This window comes from Pseudochaenichthys georgianus, chromosome 16 (genome assembly GCF_902827115.2).
Source record: "Pseudochaenichthys georgianus chromosome 16, fPseGeo1.2, whole genome shotgun sequence".
Lineage (NCBI taxonomy): Eukaryota > Metazoa > Chordata > Actinopteri > Perciformes > Channichthyidae > Pseudochaenichthys > Pseudochaenichthys georgianus.
In genome coordinates this window covers 33,284,078-33,304,532 of record NC_047518.2, presented here as the reverse complement: position 1 = coordinate 33,304,532, position 20,455 = coordinate 33,284,078, and the positions used below count along the sequence as shown (strand labels likewise).

At 40.4% G+C, this 20,455-nt stretch overlaps 2 protein-coding genes across 2 annotated transcripts; both read right to left on the bottom strand.

Annotated features, from left to right (window-relative positions):
- Positions 1-546: 546 nt before the first annotated feature.
- lamtor2 (late endosomal/lysosomal adaptor, MAPK and MTOR activator 2) lies at positions 547-3,101 on the bottom strand. Its single transcript, XM_034102509.2, has 4 exons — positions 2,877-3,101; positions 1,804-1,966; positions 1,623-1,712; positions 547-1,076 (listed from the first exon to the last, which is right to left on the bottom strand). Exons 1-4 carry the CDS (start codon positions 2,942-2,944, stop codon positions 1,020-1,022), a joined length of 378 nt encoding a protein of 125 aa, XP_033958400.1. The 5' UTR covers positions 2,945-3,101; the 3' UTR covers positions 547-1,019.
- A 488-nt stretch (positions 3,102-3,589) lies between these two features.
- On the bottom strand, positions 3,590-9,211 carry LOC117461229 (ubiquilin-4-like). Its single transcript, XM_034103020.1, has 7 exons — positions 9,001-9,211; positions 7,294-7,445; positions 7,074-7,216; positions 6,659-6,921; positions 5,639-5,754; positions 5,228-5,381; positions 3,590-4,711 (listed from the first exon to the last, which is right to left on the bottom strand). The coding sequence occupies exons 1-7, from the start codon at positions 9,202-9,204 to the stop codon at positions 4,571-4,573; spliced, it is 1,173 nt and encodes a 390-aa protein (XP_033958911.1). The 5' UTR covers positions 9,205-9,211; the 3' UTR covers positions 3,590-4,570.
- Positions 9,212-20,455: the final 11,244 nt, after the last annotated feature.

The following is a 20,455-nucleotide window of genomic DNA, read 5'->3' as shown; positions in this document are numbered from 1 at the left end:
GTTGAATTAAATCTTCTGGTCAATTTTGATGTTTTTTTCATTGTTAATGCACCCTGGCACACAATTAACTTTTAAAGCACAGAGAATGAATGTGGCCAGTGGAAAGTAAATTGAGTATCACTGAATAAGGTCCTTTAAAATGCCTTGTTGAAATAAGCCTTCATTTCTTGCAAGTGTATATGACTTTGAGACTTATTTTGATTAACTTAATCAGCCATCTTTCATGTTCCTCCAATTCTCCTTTGCCAAAGAGCTCAAGGTCACTCAAACTGTAGAGAGTTTTAAAGGTTTATGTTTAGGGCCATAAAAGCTTTATAGGCCTCTTTTAGCTCTGTATTTGTTAAGTTATCTGTGTCTAACAATGTTGCCATGTTGAAAGTGAAAACTTTTCAATTTAATTTGTACCAAAGAAAACTTCAACTTTGTCAACTTTCAAATCCTTATTCTAAAAATCCAGGTAGACCTGATATTGTAGCTTTACATTCATCCAAAAGAGTAGCACTCACACCAAGCACCAGTGCAGAGAATGAAAACAAGATAAACAAGTTAATATGAAACCAAAAGTTGTTTATTTGATAGCTTTGAAACAAAACGAATGAACTCAACTGCATTGTCCTGAACGTTTTCAGAAACCATTTGACTCCACCGACAGGGTTCAAGGTGTTACATCGTCTGCTTAGTTGCCTGAGCTTAACCTGCAAATGAATTAATCAACCGTAGGAACAGTGGATCTGATCATTTCAGCAGTTGTACACTTAACTTACTATTAACAATTAATGTGGACTTTCAGAACAGACAAAGCTGGGCAAATCAATAGAAACTCAATACAACTTAATAGTTTCAATACCATGAATATAAATACACTAACCCCCCTCACTCCAACACACACACTCCCACAAACACTCATAGATATATGCATGTACACAGAATGTTACAGTAGTCCATGAAATGCCTGGGTCACATGATGTCTTTTCCCCATGCACACATCGGCAACAGGCAGAGCTTCAGTCACATCTCCACTAGGATGCTGCTACTTGTGTTAGTGGTTCCTCCAGGTACAGCACCAGAGCTTCTGCCTGTAAACACAACATACACAGAACAATTCTGACAAAGGCTGCATTCAGATTTACGAGTTATGCTGAACTAGTTTAAGCCTTTGCCTTATGTGTTGTAGTGTAACAAACAAGCTGTAGTATATGGCTTCCTCTATATGACAACATTTTCTGCAAGAAAAGTCAAATATTTGGTCATTTTAACTTCTCAATACTAGTACTTTTTTATGTCGACAGGGGTTGAATTATTCTCCGGGATTAACGCTGCAGAAACCCATCATGTTTCTATTTAAAAAGATGAGGGTACACATGGGTATGGGGCTTGCAAACCTCCATCTTTACATATCCCATGAACAGCTGTGTCCAAAACGTTCACTTGTTGCTATATTAAGTTATAAACTACTATTGACTATGACATGATGGAGAAAGAGTACCTTCAATATCATTTGTATAACAGGGATTATATAAATGATATTGGCCAATACAACTAATTCCATGGTAGTAAAGGCAGGACATTGGTTGTATAGGGAACCATTATGTGATTTTGGCATCGACTGATGAAAAACTCACCTTGGCTTTAAGCATTCCAAAACCCACTGTCTCTTTGGCGTACATACACAGTAGCAGGTTGGCGACACGGGTGATGGCCACTCTCCCCTCCTGAGAGACAAAAGAGTAAGTGAAAATTAGTCCCTATATAAACTATTCATATCACACAAATTCATGACATACCTAAAAAATAATGTCTTACCATACAATCCATGAGAATGAATTTCAGTTTGTCTTCGTTAAAGGCTTGGTGGCCGTTCTTGTCGTAGGCCGCCCAGATGTTGCTAGCAATGGCAGCTGTCACCCGTGCGTCAGTATCTCCGTACCCAGAGTAGGCCAGGAGTGATCCTTCATTATTCAGTAAGCTGGAGAAAAGGTAGAGTTGAAAGTTTCAGTATCGAGAAGATGAACATGTTAAAAAGCTTTAGCATAGACTCTCAGTGTATAGATGTACTCAAACTATCTCTATCAAGCTATCCAATGTGGTTCACTATTTGAATATAAATATATATATATATGTGTCTTCTTTACTTGCTTGTAAAGTGCTTTGAGCACCAGGAAAAGCGCTATATACATTGAATGTATTATTATCTACATCTACCAAATTAACCATAGTGTATAACGCATATGAAGTAGACTAAAATGGCTGAAATATGTCAGTTTGAATGCCAATTAAAAAAACAATGACTGTTTATAATAAATAAGAACAACAAATCAAAAGGAATCTGTATAAATGCAGTAAATGGTGAACTGAAACTGATAGATAACAAAAAACTGATAAGGAAATGTTTTGATTATAAAAAAATATTTTAAATATATTTAAAAAATAGCAATACCAGCTCCTCGTCTGTACCAATGTAAGGTTTTTCTTTGTGATGGGCTATTACATCGTTGTGATTTGAACGAATTGAAAATGTCACCTTTCAAATTATAACAGCATGGTCGTCTATTTTCTGACGTTTTATATACACAGTGACTACGATCGACAACAACAATGAGTTAACATTACTCAGTTAATTACAGCCCTATATTTAGATGTAAAGTGTACACACTACAGAGATGCTTAAATATAACATAGCAAATATGTACTACTGAAAAATACATCTTGGTTAATAACTAAGATTGTTTTACCTGCTATGGGGGTATTATCTGTTTATCAATATAATACTTAACACTAGAACAATATGTTGACGGGACTCGTACAACGTCAATAAAACAAATGAACTCACGTAGTAATAATGATTAGCATGTCGCTAGCTAGCTAAATGTACTCACAGTGTGCTCTGGACTCCGTTTGTGTTCGCCTGGCTGAGAACCTGCGTTAATGCCTTTGGTCGTAACATAGCTAGCAACTCACTAACATATAACAATACAAACAACCCTAAACTTAAATTCTTAAATGACTAAACAACTGCGTTTAAACAGTCAAAAACTATTCAACAACACACAAGAGTCAGCTGACTGCCTCCTTCCATTTCCGGCTATCTTCCCAATGCATTGTGGGTATTGTAGGCTTTGACGGGATTTACTTCCTACTAAAGCTAAATGTGCCAAGTATATATACTAAAGACACGAGCTGAAATTCAGTTTGGGTAATCCGTTTAAATCCGTGTACCTTTTCCTTTATTAGACCAGTTGTTGTGTTTGTTCTTTACATGGCCAGAGGTTAGGAGTGAGGGGCTTGGCGGAGCGCTAGGAGGTTATTTAAAAATAAAAGCCCTCGTCTGGTAAATCAATGTCATGATTGATTATTGTTTTGAGATATCGTTGGAATTACAAGAGATCCCGTTGAGACAGGCTTTAATGCCCTTTCAGAGTGTTGATTTATAAAATAGAGATGAACAGCCAACAGTGTGATTTTGGTGACAAAATACGGCAAGCCTTCAATCTGCGGCACAACACCTGAAAAAACTACAACTCTGATTTATATAGTTAAAAAATGTATACTCATTCCTCAGTGAGGACAACAACACTTCTCAGAGATACCATTTGATATGTTAGAACAAAAGAAATCTTTAATGAATGCAAGTGTATTTAGTTCATAGTTGACAGGAAATCACATGACAGAGTAACAGTGGGTGTTGTGAATTTTAGGTCATCTTAAGGCGATATATTGATTCTGGAATTTCTATTTTAGAACAATTTGTAGACTCAATCAACCAAATGTAAATTGCTGTTTTGGCCCATTCTGCAAAAAAATAATCCCTATAAACCCAAAATCCCCGTATGGCATCACTATTGGCAATACAGCCAGAGATATTAAAGGTATGCTTACATCATAGAATTGCAAAATCTCTACCGTTTGAAATGTCTCCATCCTCTCATTGCTATAATGTTGTATTTTCCATCCCTTATCCCAATGCTTATTTTACACACCTTTGGTCCTCCTATAATCTGAAAACTATCACTTTTAATTCTCGTAAAACATTACAAACAAGATTCAGCACTGACAATGTTTTAGGGGAAATTGAAGAAGAACCTGTCAGGTTAAAAAAAACTTAAATGGTGAGATATTTCAATAAATACCAGGCAAGAATATGACAAGAAATGTGTAAACAAGCTCGGAACAAAGACCATCACCCAACCTATACGGCAACAACATCCTAAATCAAATCTCTTTATATTACTACCCAATTATAATCTGTTAAAATTAAATAATCATATTTCATGGTAACCTCATGCAGATTTTACTGAATGAGCACTTTTTATGTCAGAAATCCTGTCCTGCTGCACAGTTAGGAATAACTCATTGGCCATATTACAGTAGCAGCGCTGCCACAGCATTTTAACAACATTTCATGTTATAAACCAACAACATCCTTCAAACTCTCTCACTATGATTTACAACTGTGTCTAACAGGGTGTTAGGTCAGCCTATAAAGTAGGGCCGTCTTCATGTATTTACTATTAATCTACCATGCCAGTCCCCAACTCTCACACTTCTCCACCGTCAACCGCACAATAACCAGTTAATTTATAAGTCTCTCGATGGCGGCGTTGAGGTCCCCTCCTGTAGCGTTGAGCGCCTGCAGGTTGGCTGCGCGGTCAACGAAGCCCATGGTGTTGAGCTGCTCTAGCTGGTGCCTGAACCGATCATCTGGGCCCTGAAGCTGTGAGGAAGGAGAGGAGGCATGAGGTCAGAAACTGCTTATCTACAGAGGGGTACCTTTTATTTAAAATACGTTATTTATTTAGTGAGTGAAGAGATTTTTTCAAATTATTCTGTATGCTTATACTAGAACACGCAATATTTTTCTTGTCCAAATACAATCAAACTGACATGAAACACTTTAACAGCTAACTATCAAATTATAAACAAACTCATGTCATATTTTACGTGTTACAATCTTAACCTTACCAAAAAGGGAAAAGAGCTAATCCACTGTAATTGATTTACAATCCACTGAAATCATTAAAAGTTAAAGTTGTGAGCTTGCTTGCTTATGTAAATCATAATAAATATAATGTTACAGCTGTCCATATTGTCGACAGTAACTGTGGGGCAACATATTGCATTACAAAGGCTGACCAGAAAAAATTAAAATACAAAACGTATGGAACTGGAATATTCGTGTTGCTCTGATTTTGGAAAACAGAACACTTTTAGGCAATTAGACGAAACATACTGATGGCCCGCCCTCTGAGAACATCTGTAACATCTGCTGCATGAGCTGCTGCTGAGAGGGACTGGATGCTGTTGTCATGGCAGGAGGCTGAGGGTTCACCTGGGGGATGCTGCCCCCTGTGACTGGAGGAACTGTGAGACCTCCAGGAGACAGTCTAAAAGTGGAGAGATACATGTCAACAACCCAGATGTACCGTGACTTGAAATAACCACTACAAATAACAACCAACTTCTAAAACAACAGTTTGTAGGATTTGGCGGCATCTAGTGTTGCAGTGTATCAGATTGGAACCAACTGAATTACCCTGAATTTTTCCTTTGTCATGATTTAAATGACAGAAGCAATTTTGACTGCCAGATTAAGACAATTATACAGGATTAAAGTATCCTATTAAGAGCATGAAGGTGTTACCTGGACAGGAACCCGGGGGCTTCTGTCTGTAGGGTCTGCAGGCCCTGCTGGATCTGGGTGAGGGCCTGCATGGCTCTGGGGTTGGTCAGCATGGACAGTGTCTCCGGACTCTGAATCTGTTCAACAACAAACATGACACAAAACAAGTCAGTTAAAATCCCAGCCAAATCCTCAGAGATGATACTTTCTATATCTTGTTTACACAGATAGCAATTTGGATGAATGCATACATTCTCCATAGAGCATTATTAACCCTGCGGAGGCTCTTAAGGTTACCAAGCACCCAGACCTGGTTACGCATAATCTCTTGCATCATTGCAACGGTATAAGATCTGTCGAGGTACTGAATGTTTAAAACGACAAAAACACTGTAAGAGTTGAGGAAGATGTCAGGCAAGCAACTAATGTCTCATTGGACTTGGGATTTAACTCCAAACCCAAAGTGTACCTTATCTAGTTATACCAGGGATTGTATTCCTTGAAAAAAAAAAATGCTAATAAAACCAAAGTCTGTGCAAGCAATTTATCGGGGGACACCAAAGGTTAAAACTAAGATAGAGAAAAGATATGATGAAACCAATAATTTAGTAGCCTTACAATGTGATTGAAAACAAACTGCAATGTCAGGACATGTACAGCCAGAGAAGGGAAAAATATAGGGCCAAGATAATCTAAAACGAGTGGGTGACAGTCTAGTGACAATACAATTAAAACTCAAGGTTGGAGTTGTGGCAAAACGTGCAAGATCGGATTGTTTCAAATGTAGCTAGTTTACAAGCTAGTTTTAAGCTAATATGTAGCCAAATCATTATCAAATTATATCCAAAAGCCTGCTCCAATATGATTGGTTTATACTACTCAGGCCGCAATTCGAAACCTGAATGTTTCCGGCACCCACAATTTGTGCCGTTACATTCAGTTTCTACACGTGATAGCAGAATCTATTTATATAGTTAAGATAGCCTAACTACTGCAACTTTTAACACAAGATAAATCTTTGTTTTAGGGCTCAGCACTGACCCGTCTCATGAGCTCAGGGTTGTTGAACATGCTGGAGACGTCCGGGTTACTGTCCATGAGATTCTGCATCTGAGGATTGCCTGCTAACACTTGTCTCATCAGGTCTGGGTTGGACATCATGTTTTGGACCATGGGGTTGCCCATCATCTGCGTCAGCATTGTTGGGTTAGACATCAGCTGACTCTGCACCTGCTGCTGCATCTCCATGAAGCTGGACGAACCCATGCCCAGGCCCAACAGGCCAGACAGGTCCCCGAGTCCACCTGAGGAGGAGGAGGAAAGCTGGAGATTAGATACTTGCAGGAACACAAACCTGTTGACTATTGGAACAAAAATATATTTTTGCCTTAGGATTTTATTGCTTTGATTAGACCTCCCAAAAATGTTTTTACATTTCTAAATGTATAAATCTTACCCATTGGATTAGCAGTTTGTGTTGGAGTCTGACTCATGCCACCCTCTGCTCTGTCCGCTACAGTGGGGTTTGTGGTGATGCTGCTGTAACTTGGAGGGTTTCCATAATTGGAACTTGTCTGAGATGGGCCATCACCTGTTGATCTACAGACAGAGAGCAACCATTAAATAAAACGTTCACAAGGTGTTAGCTTTGTCACCCGCACACAAATTGTACCTACTTTGGGACAGTCTTGATGACAAGGTGAACAGTTAACCCGTCTTTGATACCGTGCTGCCTTAAAGGATCACCATCCTTCAGAATCTTTCCAGCAAATATCAACACCAGCTGGTCCTGCTGGGCCTCAAACTTTTTGGATACCTCCTGTTTGAACTGGACAAATAAAACAAAAGCAAGTGAGCCACTCCTCTTCAGTCCCTAAAAAAACGTTTAGTAGTTGTTAAGTTAAATATAATATCAACTGCATTAATATGTATCGCGTGGCCCTGTTTTGAAGAGGGATGCTTTTTCAAAATCTAGTTGTAAAACCTTTATTATTTATAATATTTGTTTGTATTGTGCACACATTTAGCTAACCAGGATCGGATAGTATTCTTGTAAACTGGTTGGTTGATGATATCGGCAAAATATAAAATAAACTGCCAGTGTGCAGATGATCTAAAAACCAGATGGTAAATCTCCCCAGATCAATTTATTCCCAATTAAAATAGAATATTACTAATCTGTTTTCGATGAATTGATTTGTCATACTTTATTAAATGTTATTGCTGTAGCAACTAAACTCCCAATTGATGTACAATTTAGAGGCTAAGCTGTTTTCACGGTCAATTGTTATAGCTTTTCCAAAAAAAAAAGAGCTTTGTTTTATAAGGTGCTGTATGAATAAACTATAATTATGTATATATATATTATTATATTTTAAACTGTTGTGTGTTTTTGTTTGATAGTTCCAGACCCACATTTTTTTTTTTCTTGGGGCCACAAGCGGGATAGTTTTTGCATAATTTTCACAGATTGGGTGATTATTATCAGTACTACCAAAGAGTAGGAATACTCGGTCACAAGTAAAAGTCCTGCAATCAAAATGTTACTCAAGTAAAAATTGAAAAGTATTAGCATCAAAATATACTTAAATTCCCAAAAAGTAAAAGTACTCATTATGCAGATTGGCCCATTTCAGAATCATATATATGTTTTACTTTAAAGTATTGATGCATTCAAGTGTTATCAGAGCTGGTGGAGCATGTTTTAAAAATACGTTTGTATAATGCAAGGTAGCTTGTTAATTTACTCAGGTGTCACTAGAGTATTATTTAAGTATTATCTATGCAGTGGAGTAAAAGCACACGATTTACCTCTGAATTGTAGTGGAGTAGAAGTACAGAGTAGCAAATGGAAATACTCAACTAAAGTACAAGTCCCTGAAAATGTAAGCAAGTACAGTACTTTAGTACATTTTCTTAGTAACTTTACACTAGTGTCAGTAACTTTTTTAGTAATATTGGTCAACAGCACCACACCCAGATACATGTCAATGGGCTAATGTAAGATAACATGAAGGCATTATCTCTTCAGAACAAACTAAACAACGATTGGTTTCACAGCAGTTTCATTGTTATAATGAATAAGCCGTTATACGACGTCAGTGTCGAAATTAGCCAAATATGGTTAGCTCTTATCTGCTAATCATACGCAGGTCCACCGTCGTAGGAAATATTTAAACGTTTATTTCGCACCAGGATTTTTGAAATTAGTATTATAGTAATATAGTAAACGTTTTGGAGACCACGAAAATAGATTTTATAACGTATCTCGGTGCTGGGTAGTTCATTAAAAATACGTTTTGACCTTTCCTCGGATGTCTACGAGTAAACGCGTGATGACGGGTGCATGATTTCTACAGCCGGTTTTTAAAAAGCTCGGTTACCTCTGAGACAGAAGAGTCCTCCGATATAGAAATGTCCTCTTTTCCATTGGGGGTTTTGACAGTGATCACCATCATAGATCCTCCTGAAGCAACAGTGTTATCCATGTTGTCATCCTCCGTGCGATCTGTGTTGCTATTGTCGGCCATCTTTACTACTGCTTCTTCTTCTGTGTTACTTCCGGTGCAGTTGAAGCCACCACCCATCGGTCTTCACACCGTTGCATATTTGGGATATATTTATTGTCATGAATAAAATAAAAAACGTTTTTGGTTACTTAGATTTGTTCTTAGTAATAACTATTTAGATGTATACTTTTATATATATATATTTTTTCTTTGTAGTTCTTTTACATACAAATCGGATTCCGTGAGTTCTTAAAATAAGGTAGGGTATACACATAAGAAAAAAGTTAAACTGGTAATAAATACAATAAAAACAACAAATACAAACAATACAAACATTTTAAAATTACATTTAAATTATTTAAAAAAAAAGGATATGTAGCCTATGTAATGTATACAGATAAAAAGTGCAGTTATCAACATAATGTCCTGAAGTGCAAATATAAACCATTAACTAAAATGTTACTTGTACTAAAGTGTGAAATGGAAAATGTAGCCTACTACTTCTAAGTATTCAAAGTAAAAATGGTCAATGCTGAAAAATGGCCCCTTTAATTTTTCACATATTTCTATATAATCTAGACTAGTGTTTCTCAAACTTTTTCATACCAAGGACCACTTAACCAATAAAAAAACACGCGGACCACCTAACTCCACAAATATCCAAAAACACATCGTTTTTCTAGAACAGATTACAAATCGCCTGAAAATAGTACAAACAAGTGGCAACACGTGTGACGAAGGTGTTGTGCTGGGCTATATCATGCAATTGAAAGTGAAACTTGAACTCGCTCCATTGCGGAGATATTCCCGCGAGAGTGCGGAACATTTAAATTAATTTATTTATTTCAAATGTGAAATGTTACCAATATACTCACAGACCACTAGGAGACGCTCACGGACCACACTTTGAGAAGCACTGATCTCGAGTAGACAATACATGTAATCTGTATGTAATTGTTTGGATCTTAATGTTTATACAATATAACATTACATTATTTTTAAAAACCAATGCATAGACCGTCTGACCACCAATGTGTTTTTAGATTAATCAATGAATGCCCAACTAAAGGTCTCGTTGTGATGTGATTTGGATTGAATTTGAACCTTTATGAACACAATGAGCACACAAGTATGGAGGACAGAACATGAAATAAGTGAAAAATAAATAAACAGGAATAAATGCAGGTAAAAAAATAATAGAAGAATAAATTAATGTGAAAAAAACAGATAAATAAATATTTGTGGAAATAAATAAATAAATTAATGAATGTATAAATACAAAAATAAAAAGTTGAGAATAAAACAGAAGGCAAGGCAAGGCAAGTCAAGTTTATTTATATAGCACTTTTCAACGCAAGGCAATTCAAAGTGCTTTACAAAAAATGAAAGACATTAAGCATTAAAAAAGAAAAGCTAATAAAATAAGCATTAAAAGGAAATATACATGGATAAAAGTTACAGTGCAGTCTAAAATATGAATAGTTCAATTTAACATTAAAAGAAAAAGTTACATGGATACAAGTTACAGTGCAGTTTAAGATATGAATAGTTCAATTAAAAGCAGCGACAAAAAGAAAAGTCTTCAGCCTGGATTTAAAAGTAGTAAGAGTTGCAGCGGACCTGCAGGTTTCTGGGAGTTTGTTCCAGATATTTGGAGCATAATAACTGAACGCTGCTTTACCATGTTTAGTTCTGACTCTGGGGACAGAAAGCTGACCAGTCCCTGAAGACCTGAGAGATCTGGATGGTTCATAATTTAGCAGGAGGTCAGTAATGTATTTTGGGTCTAGACCATTCAATGCTTTATGAACCAGCAGCAATATTTTGAAATCTATTCTTTGACACACAGGAAGCCAGTGTAAAGACTTCAGAACTGGAGTGATGTGATCCACTTTCTTAGTGTTAGTGAGGACTCGAGCAGCGGCGTTCTGAATCAGCTGCAGCTTTCTAATGGATTTTTTAGTGAGACCTGTGAAGACACCATTGCAGTATAGTCGAGTCTACTGAAGATAAAGGCATGGACAAGTTTTTCCAAATCCTGCTGTGACATTAGTCTTTTAATCCTAGATATATTCTTTAGGTGATAGTAGGCTGATTTTGTAACTGTTTTAATGTGACTGTTGAAACTCAGGTCAGAGTCCATGACTACACCTAGATTTCTGGCTTTATCTGTTGGTTTGAACATTGCAGGCTGAAGCTCAGCACTAACTTTTAAACGTTCTGCCTTGGCTCCAAAAACCATTACCTCAGTTTTATCTTTGTTTAATTGGAGAAAGTTCTGACACATCCAGTCATTGATTTGTTCAATGCACGTACTCAGTGTTTGAATTGGAGCATAGTCTCCTGGTGAAATTGTTACGTTAATGTGTGTATCATCTGCATAGCTATGGTAACTTATTTTGTTGTTTTTCATTATCTGAGCCAGTGGTAGCATGTAGACGTTAAAGAGAAGAGGCCCCAAGATGGAGCCTTGAGGAACCCCACATGTCATATTTGTCAACTCAGATGTGTATTTACCTATAGAAACAAAGTTGTTTCTATCCTTTAAGTACGATTCAAACCAATTTAGAACTGTTTCCGAAAGTCCCAAACACTCGCAGACCACCTAACTCCACAAATATCCAAAAACACATCGTTTTTCTAGAACAGATTACAAATCGCCTGAAAATAGTACAAACAAGTGGCAACACGTGTGACGAAGGTGTTGTGCTGGGCTATATCATGCAATTGAAAGTGAAACTTGAACTCGCTCCATTGCGGAGATATTCCCGCGAGAGTGCGGAACATTTAAATTAATTTATTTATTTCAAATGTGAAATGTTACCAATATACTCACAGATCACTAGGAGACGCTCACGGATCACACTTTGAGAAGCACTGATCTAGAGTAGACAATAAATGTAATCTGTATGTAATTGTTTGGATCTTAATGTTTATACAATATAACATTACACATTTTTTAAAACTCTTATCTTGTGTCTTGTAGGCAAAAATCCCTTAAGCTGTATTTGATTAAATGTGCAAGGTTACATTTCACCATGGGCGTCACTTTGTTAGAAAAAGTGGTGGGGAACATTTCTCCAGATTCAACAGCATAGCAGAAGACAAAATATGTCCCTCCCCTGGGTGTTGAACTTTAAGCGCCTGTGTGAAAAACCAATGCATAGACCGTCTGACCACCAATGTGTTTTTAGATTAATCAATGAATGCCCAACTAAAGGTCTCGTTGTGATGTGATTTGGATTGAATTTGAACCTTTATGAACACAATGAGCACACAAGTATGGAGGACAGAACATGAAATAAGTGAAAAATAAATAAACAGGAATAAATGCAGGTAAAAAAAATAATAGAAGAATAAATGAATGTGAAAAAAACAGATAAATAAATATTTGTGGAAATAAATAAATAAATGAATGTATAAATAAAAAAATAAAAGGTTGAGAATAAAACAGAACACACATTTTACATCTTTAATGTATTTCTACATTCATTTTCACTTACATTTATATATTTATAAATGTATTTGTCTGTGTGTGTTTCACACAATGTTGTTTTAATTGGTAGCCTTGTATTCTGTGGATACGACAATATTTCTAACAATTTCTAACAAAATCCGCATCTAAAATTGTGGCATAGTGAAATGGGATGGAACCACGGCAGACTGTCCAAAACTGGATTTGAACGGGTCCACCGCGTCCCCCCATCCCCCATCCCCCCTCCCCCCTCCCCTCCCCCACCCCGTCCCCAGAACTACACATGCTGGCTATTGTGTGTTTCGCAACATGTTCTCTATCTATGGCACGTCTCTACTGGGAGTTGTAGTTTTAAAAGACGTTTTCATATTTCCCATAATAAGAAGTTGCCAGTATTAAACTCTGGAGGCGTGTGGCGCAGTGGATAGAGCCTTGGTGTTCGGATCAGGGGGTCACAGGTTCAAACCCCACTGCAGTCAGCATGACGTTGTGTCCCTGGGCAAGACACTTCACCCCAAATTGCTCCTGCGACTTACATACTCAATACTGTGGGGATTGCCCACAGTATTGAGTATGTAAGTCGCATACTCAATACTGTGGGGATTGCCCACAGTATTGAGTATGTAAGTCGCATACTCAATACTGTGGGGATTGCCCACAGTATTGAGTATGTAAGTCGCTTTGGATAAGATCGTCTAACAAATAACATGTAATGTGTACATCCCTGGAGGTTTAGGGGATAGGAAACACTCAAATTTAAAACATATAATTAATAAATGGGTGAAAATCGCTTGTGCCCATAATGGGCAGCATTAATATATACCCACACGACAGCTAAGGTCAGAAGAGCTTTATTTAACAGCTGGTCTTATGTCTGTGACCCTCTTATGTCTGTTGTTAATTGATGAGCCTGAAACATGCACTTGTCAAGGTTCAGAGGCACATTGTGCAAATATGGCATAGCCATCGATCATCTTAAGATAAGATATACTTCATTGATCCCAAGTTGGAAACATTTGTGTTACATCGGCATGTGTATAGTTGTAAATATGCAGTGGTGTTTATTTGTAAATCATTTAGTATAATCACACAAATTCTGTGTTTTATATTTAATAATTCTGTGTTCTTTATTTATTGATTGTTCAATACCTGACAAGGTCGGAGATGAAAAACTTTGGTCACAGGTTCCTCAACAGTTCATCACAAGACATATTTCAATATGTGTACCTCCACCATTACATTTCCATATTCTGCACATTTCTTATACTATCTGTAATGGAAACTTCTGTGTAGCAATGCAGTGGGAGTCACCGACTCAGGAAGGAGACAGGGTAGAGCAGGAGCTTCGATGTCAAACACTGGAGGTTTATTTAGAGTTACGGCCGGAGAATTCACATCACAAGTCACACAGTCACGGTCTGACTGCACGGGTGGTTGCCATGTAAATTCTGGAGCGCCTCTCTCTTGCTAGCCCATTTAACTGGTTTCAAAAGAGAGTAATCAACATGTTTTGATAAGATAGCTTTAGACAGTTTGGGCACACTGAGTTACCTGCGTCCGCCACTTATGGCCTCGAATATGTCATACCCTGGAGTCCACAAACAACAAAGAAGGAAGTGTCCCAGTGCACCCACAACAAAGACCATCTGTGACCTAGTATTGACCGGTCACAGAATGGGAACAATAACATTATTGGCTGAAGCAGCCTGTGTCCTTAAAGGACAGGAACAATAACATTATTGGCTGAAGCAGCCTGTGTCCTTAAAGGACATAAATAGACGTCAAGGTTGGTCCTGTATGTCACATCTAGGAGTCTGAGATAATTATTTCCCTAACAGTTCCTCTCTTTTTATCATTTATGATAACCTAAAACATTAGTCTAATAATAATTTGGTCAATAATTAACTCAATAGGCGTCTCCAGATTCGAGTGTGGTCTCACCTTACATTAATTACATCACAAAGTAAATAAGATTGAAACATTCAATCACAATGATTGATACAGCCAATCATAATAGGAAAAATCATGTCTCATCAGTGTTTGATCATCTTTTGTCAAAAGCATAATAATGAACACACATAAAACACAGATGCAAATAGCAAAATACTTGTTTTAAACTAATATATTTATCATTTTCATTAGTTAATTTCATTCATCAAACTATAAAATCAAAACCAGCTTGCCGCTTTAAAGATTTACTCCAAGGCAATCACTAGTCAAAATAATTTTAAAACTTAGGATCGTAAGAGATCCAGCTAAAATTCACAGTTTGGGTATAAAATTCACAATGGTGATTTGATCAATCCGTAATCTGCAAAATTGCAGTGTCCTCAATTTCAGGATTACTTTTACGTTACTTAAATACGCTTTAGTCAAGAGTAAGGCACTTAGTCAAATCAATACATTAATTTCAGTCAAGTACATTGTTCAAAATCTGAAAAGGAAAAGTTAGGCAAATATTCAAAGACTTTTGTAAAAACCTGGAAAGGAAGGATTAAACGTTCTTAAAACTTGAATTATTACATTTGTGAATGCTAACACTGCTCTGTACCAAATTAAGTCTATCAATTATTTCTATTAGCCATACTTACCTGAGCATCTACTTATGGTACTTGGAAAGGATTCTTCTGTGTTTATCTAATGTTGAATGTATAATATCAATTTCTTTCAATTATACTGCTCTAATTTGAGGATAAAATATGCTACATAATTGTTATATGAAATATTATAAATATTTGTTTTGGGCCAAAACTGAAAGTAATCCAGTACTTGAAACATCATTGTAGGTCTTTCTGTGCATGGATAATACATTAAAGAGTAGTGTTGTTAAGCCTGATTGCTGGACGATTAAGGATATTAACATTATCTGTGATAATAGTAGAAATATCTTATTATTCAATACTTTATAATCTGAACATATTAATTCATTACTTTTGTTTAGTGCGAAAGTGTAATCTGATCCGGCAAAAATATATTAATCACCACTTATTCAACACAGGTCTGGTCATTGGAAATATAAAGACAGTCATTAATTGTACATCTGTAAACATCCACGATATAAAATCAATTCAAAGTTCATCTTTGTACGGGAGCTGTGATACGGCCAGACTCGTAAGAACTCAGATGCTCGATTCTGTTGCTTGTAATACTCTTTATTGAATAGAAACCAAAGCTTTCAATTATTACTTCTAGGTTCTACTAGGACTCTCCATGGAATCACTAGGATCTACTAGGTACTGCAATATATATCTCTGGCAAACAGGCATGGATCTAATGATAACACAAGATGAACCAACACCAGACAAAGGGAGAGAAGGACTAAATATACCCATAGGTAATGGGACACAGGTGGACACAATCAGGGGCGGGAACAACAATCCGTCTAGCAGGTGCCACACGGACAGGAAGTGCCGACACCTGGAGAGAGAGAGAGTATAATTATCATCACAAGCCCGATAGACAAAACACTAAAACACAACAGCTAACAGCATACTAGCACTAAACCCTGACAGTACCCCCCCTTTTACGGACGGCTCCAGGCGTCCCTGAATAGTGAGACCGTAGTCTGTCAAAATCCGTGATAAGTGACTTGTCGACAATGAAGCTGCCCGGGATCCAGCATCTTTCCTCTATTCCATACCCTACCTAGTCGACCAGGAACTGTCTCCCTCTACCCCGCTTTCTTTCTGATAGTATCTTTTTTACTGTGTAGACGATACCTCCGTCGATGACCCGGGGAGGTGGAGGTGGTGTGGAAGGGGGAACCAGTCTGCTCTCTAAAACTGGTTTCAGCTTGCTGACATGGAACGTGGGGTGGACCTTGAGGGACTTTGGGAGACATAGGCGAACAGCAACAGGATTAATCACTTTTGAAATGGGATATGGACCAACGAACCGAGGAGCCAGTTTCCTGGAGGGGACGTGCAGCGGAAGATCCTTGGTGGACAACCACACTCGTTGACCGACCTTGTATCTAGGAGATGGACGTCGCTTTCGGTCAGCCAACCTTTTCATGCCGGTCGCACTTCTCTGCAGCATCTGGCGAACTCCCTTCCATACCCAGCGACAGCGGCAAACCAGAGCATGTGCTGATGGTACGATAACTTCCTGCTCAAGTTCCGGGAACAATGGAGGCTGGTATCCATGGACACATTGGAAAGGAGAGATTCCGGTGGCTGATGTGGGTAAGGTGTTGTGTGCATACTCAACCCAAATCAGATGTTTGCTCCAGGTGGTAGGTTTCTGGGACACCAGGCATCTCAAACAGGTCTCCATTTCTTGATTCATCCTCTCCGCTTGGCCGTTTGACTGGGGATGGTATCCGGACGTCAGACTCACAGTGGCTTGGATCAGGCGACAAAACTCCCTCCAGAAACGTGAAACGAATTGTGGGCCTCGGTCTGAAACGACATCGTTTGGGAAACCATGGATACGGAAAACATGGGACAACATGGCCTGTGCTGTTTCTCTGGCCGTAGGCAATTTGGACATGGGGATGAGGTGTACCATCTTGGAAAAACGATCAATGACTGTGAGTACTGTGGTGTAACCTGCCGAAGGTGGAAATCCTGTCACAAAGTCCAACGCAATGTGCGACCATGGTCTTTTGGGAATGGGCAGAGGTCGGAGAAGACCTGCCACAGCTTGACGAGACGTCTTGTTCCTAGCACACACAGGACATGCTGCCACATATTCTGCCACATCTTTCCCCATAGCAGGCCACCAGAATCTGTGTTTCACCATAAAGAGAGTCCTCTTGGTTCCAGGATGGCAGGAAAGAACAGATGTATGGGCCCAATGAATCACCTTAGAACGAAGTGTCCCTGGAACAAACAGGCGATTCTGAGGACACCCTTTAGGAACAGGATTCCCGCTGTTAGCCTGTTTGACCTTGGCTTCAATGGGCCAGGTCACACTCCCTATCACTCGGTCAGGCCGCAGAATGGGGTCTGGACTCTTGGGGGATGGCTCAGGATCATACATTCTGGAGAGTGCATCAGGCTTTCCATTCTGTGAACCAGGTCGATATGACAGAGTGAACCTAAATCTGTTAAAGAACAAAGCCCATCTGGCCTGCCTAGAGTTCAAGCGTTTGACCTTCCTGATGTATTGCAGGTTTTTGTGATCCGTCCAGACCAGGAAATCCTGCTCCGCTCCCTCCAACCAGTGCCGCCACTCCTCCAAAGCAATCTTCACCGCCAACAGTTCCCGATTTCCCACGTCGTAATTCCTCTCAGCAGAAGATAGCTTACGGGAGAGATAAGCACACGGATGAAGTTTGTTGTCCCCCGCTGATATCTGGGACAGTATAGCTCCAATGCCGTCGTTGGAGGCGTCCACTTCCACCACAAACTGTCGGTGGCGATCAGGTACAGTCAGGATGGGAGCTGTGGTGAACCTCCTCTTCAGTTCCAGGAAAGATTCCTCTGCCTGTGAATTCCACACAAACTGAACATGGGGAGAGGTAAGGGCATGGAGAGGAGAGGCAATAGCACTGAAATTGCGTATGAACCGTCTGTAAAAGTTAGCAAACCCCAAAAATTGCTGAACTTTCTTTCTATTGTCTGGTGTTGGCCAATTAGCCACGTCACTGACCTTAGCTGGGTCCATTTCCACTTTGTTAGGGGAAATCACAAAGCCCAAAAATGACACTGAGTTGACATGAAACTCACATTTTTCGGCCTTCACAAACAAATGGTTAGCCAGGAGTCTCTGAAGAACAAGGTGCACATGGTTAACATGAGTTTTCTCATCTGGAGAAAAGATGAGAATATCATCGAGATACACAAAACAGAAAACATTCAGAAAATCTCTTAACACATCATTAATGAGGGCTTGGAAAACAGCAGGTGCATTACAAAGTCCAAAAGGCATCACCAAATATTCGTAATGTCCCGTAGGTGTATTGAAACCTGTTTTCCACTCATCCCCCTCCCGGATGCGCACAAGGTGATAAGCATTCCTTAAATCAAGCTTGGTGAATATCTTAGCTCCCTGTAACAGTTCGAATGCTGTAGAGATGAGTGGAAGGGGATATCTGTTCTTAACTATGATCTGATTTAGTGGACTGTAGTCAATACAGGGCCTCAATGTCCCGTCCTTTTTCCCCACGAAAAAGAAACCTGCCGCTGCTGGGGATGAAGATGTCCGAATCAAACCAGCTTTGAGTGAAGAATCGATATATTCCTTCATGGCCTCCCTTTCTGGCCCAGAAAGTGAGTACAACCGTCCCTTGGGAATAGTAGAGCCTGACAGAAGGTCTATGGGGCAATCGTACGGTCTATGGGGTGGCAAAGAAGTAGCTCGTGTTTTATTAAACACCTCCTTGATATCTAAATAACACGCCGGAATTTTAGCCAAATCAGGAAAGTCAGAAGGCTTAGAAAAAGTGTCTGTTACGGTGGAGCGAAGGAAGCAGGTAGGACCCAAATGCAGATTAAAGTAAAAATAATTCCTTTATTTCAAGGCTAAGATATAATCAAAGACAAAACAGAACACTCACCGACGAACTAGTCATGACACAAGACAACCCGACAAAGAGAGACAGAAAACACAGAACTTAAATACACCCAGGACTAATCACATAAACACGACAGGTGAGGAGAACACACATAGGTACCAGGTGAACACAATTGGGTAATCAGAGAGGGAAACCGACATAAAGCAAACTGGCAGGAAACGGGGGTGAACACTTTACAAAATAAAATAGGAAACCCAAAGATAGAAAAGGACACGAAAAATACTAACACAGACATCACGCATCACTAAGCCACCAGGGTGGGAGGAGGGGGTCAGGAGGACAGGACTGAACTGACCGCCCAGGGGCAAGGCAGAGGACCAGGAAGGGGTCTCGGGCGGACGGCCCGGGGGCAAGGCAGAGGACCAGGAAGGGGTCTCGGGCGGACGGCCCGGGGGCAAGGCAGAGGACCAGGAAGGGGTCTCGGGCGGACGGCCCGGGGGCAAGGCAGAGGACCAGGAAGGGGTCTCGGGTGGACGGCCCGGGGGTAAGGCGGAGTCCAAAAAGGGGGACTCGGGCGGACGGCCCGGGGGCAAGACAGAGTCCAAGGTGGGGACCATGGAGGGGCGAAGGCAGCGGCAGGAAGAGTCAGGGGGCCGGGCCCGAGGGTTAGGACCGCTGCACTCAGGGGGCCGGGCTCGAGGGCGAAGACCAGACAGCTCCGCAGGCCGGGCAGGAAGGCGCTGACGGGACAGTGCCGGAGGCCGGGCAGGACTCAGTGTCGGAGCTGGTGGGACAGGCCTCGGCAGGATCCCCCACGGAAGAGGACCAGGACACGGGATTGGCAGGACCCCCGGCAGGAGAGCAGTCGGCGGGGCTTCCAACAGCACAGGACAAAGGGTTGGCAGGACCCCCGGCAGGAGAGCAGACGGCGGGACCCCCAACGGGACAGGACAAAGGGCCGGCAGGACCCCCGGCAGGAGAGCAGTCGGTGGGGTCTCCAACGGCACAGGACAAAGGGTTGGCAGGACCCCCGGCAGGAGAGTAGACGGCGGGACCCCCAACGGGACAGGACAAAGGGTTGGCAGGACCCCCGGCAGGAAAGCAGACGGCGGGACCCCCAACGGGACAGGACAAAGGGCCGGCAGGACCCCGGCAGGAGAGCAGTCGGTGGGGCCTCCAACGGCACAGGACAAAGGGTTGGCAGGACCCCCGGCAGGAGAGTAGTCGGCGGGACCCCCAACGGGACAGGACAAAGGGTTGGCAGGATCCCCGGCAGGAGAGTAGACGGCGGGACCCCCAACGGGACAGGACAAAGGGTTGGCAGGACCCCCGGCAGGAGAGTAGACGGCGGGGCCTCCAACGGCACAGGACTAAGAGTTGGCAGGACCCCCGGC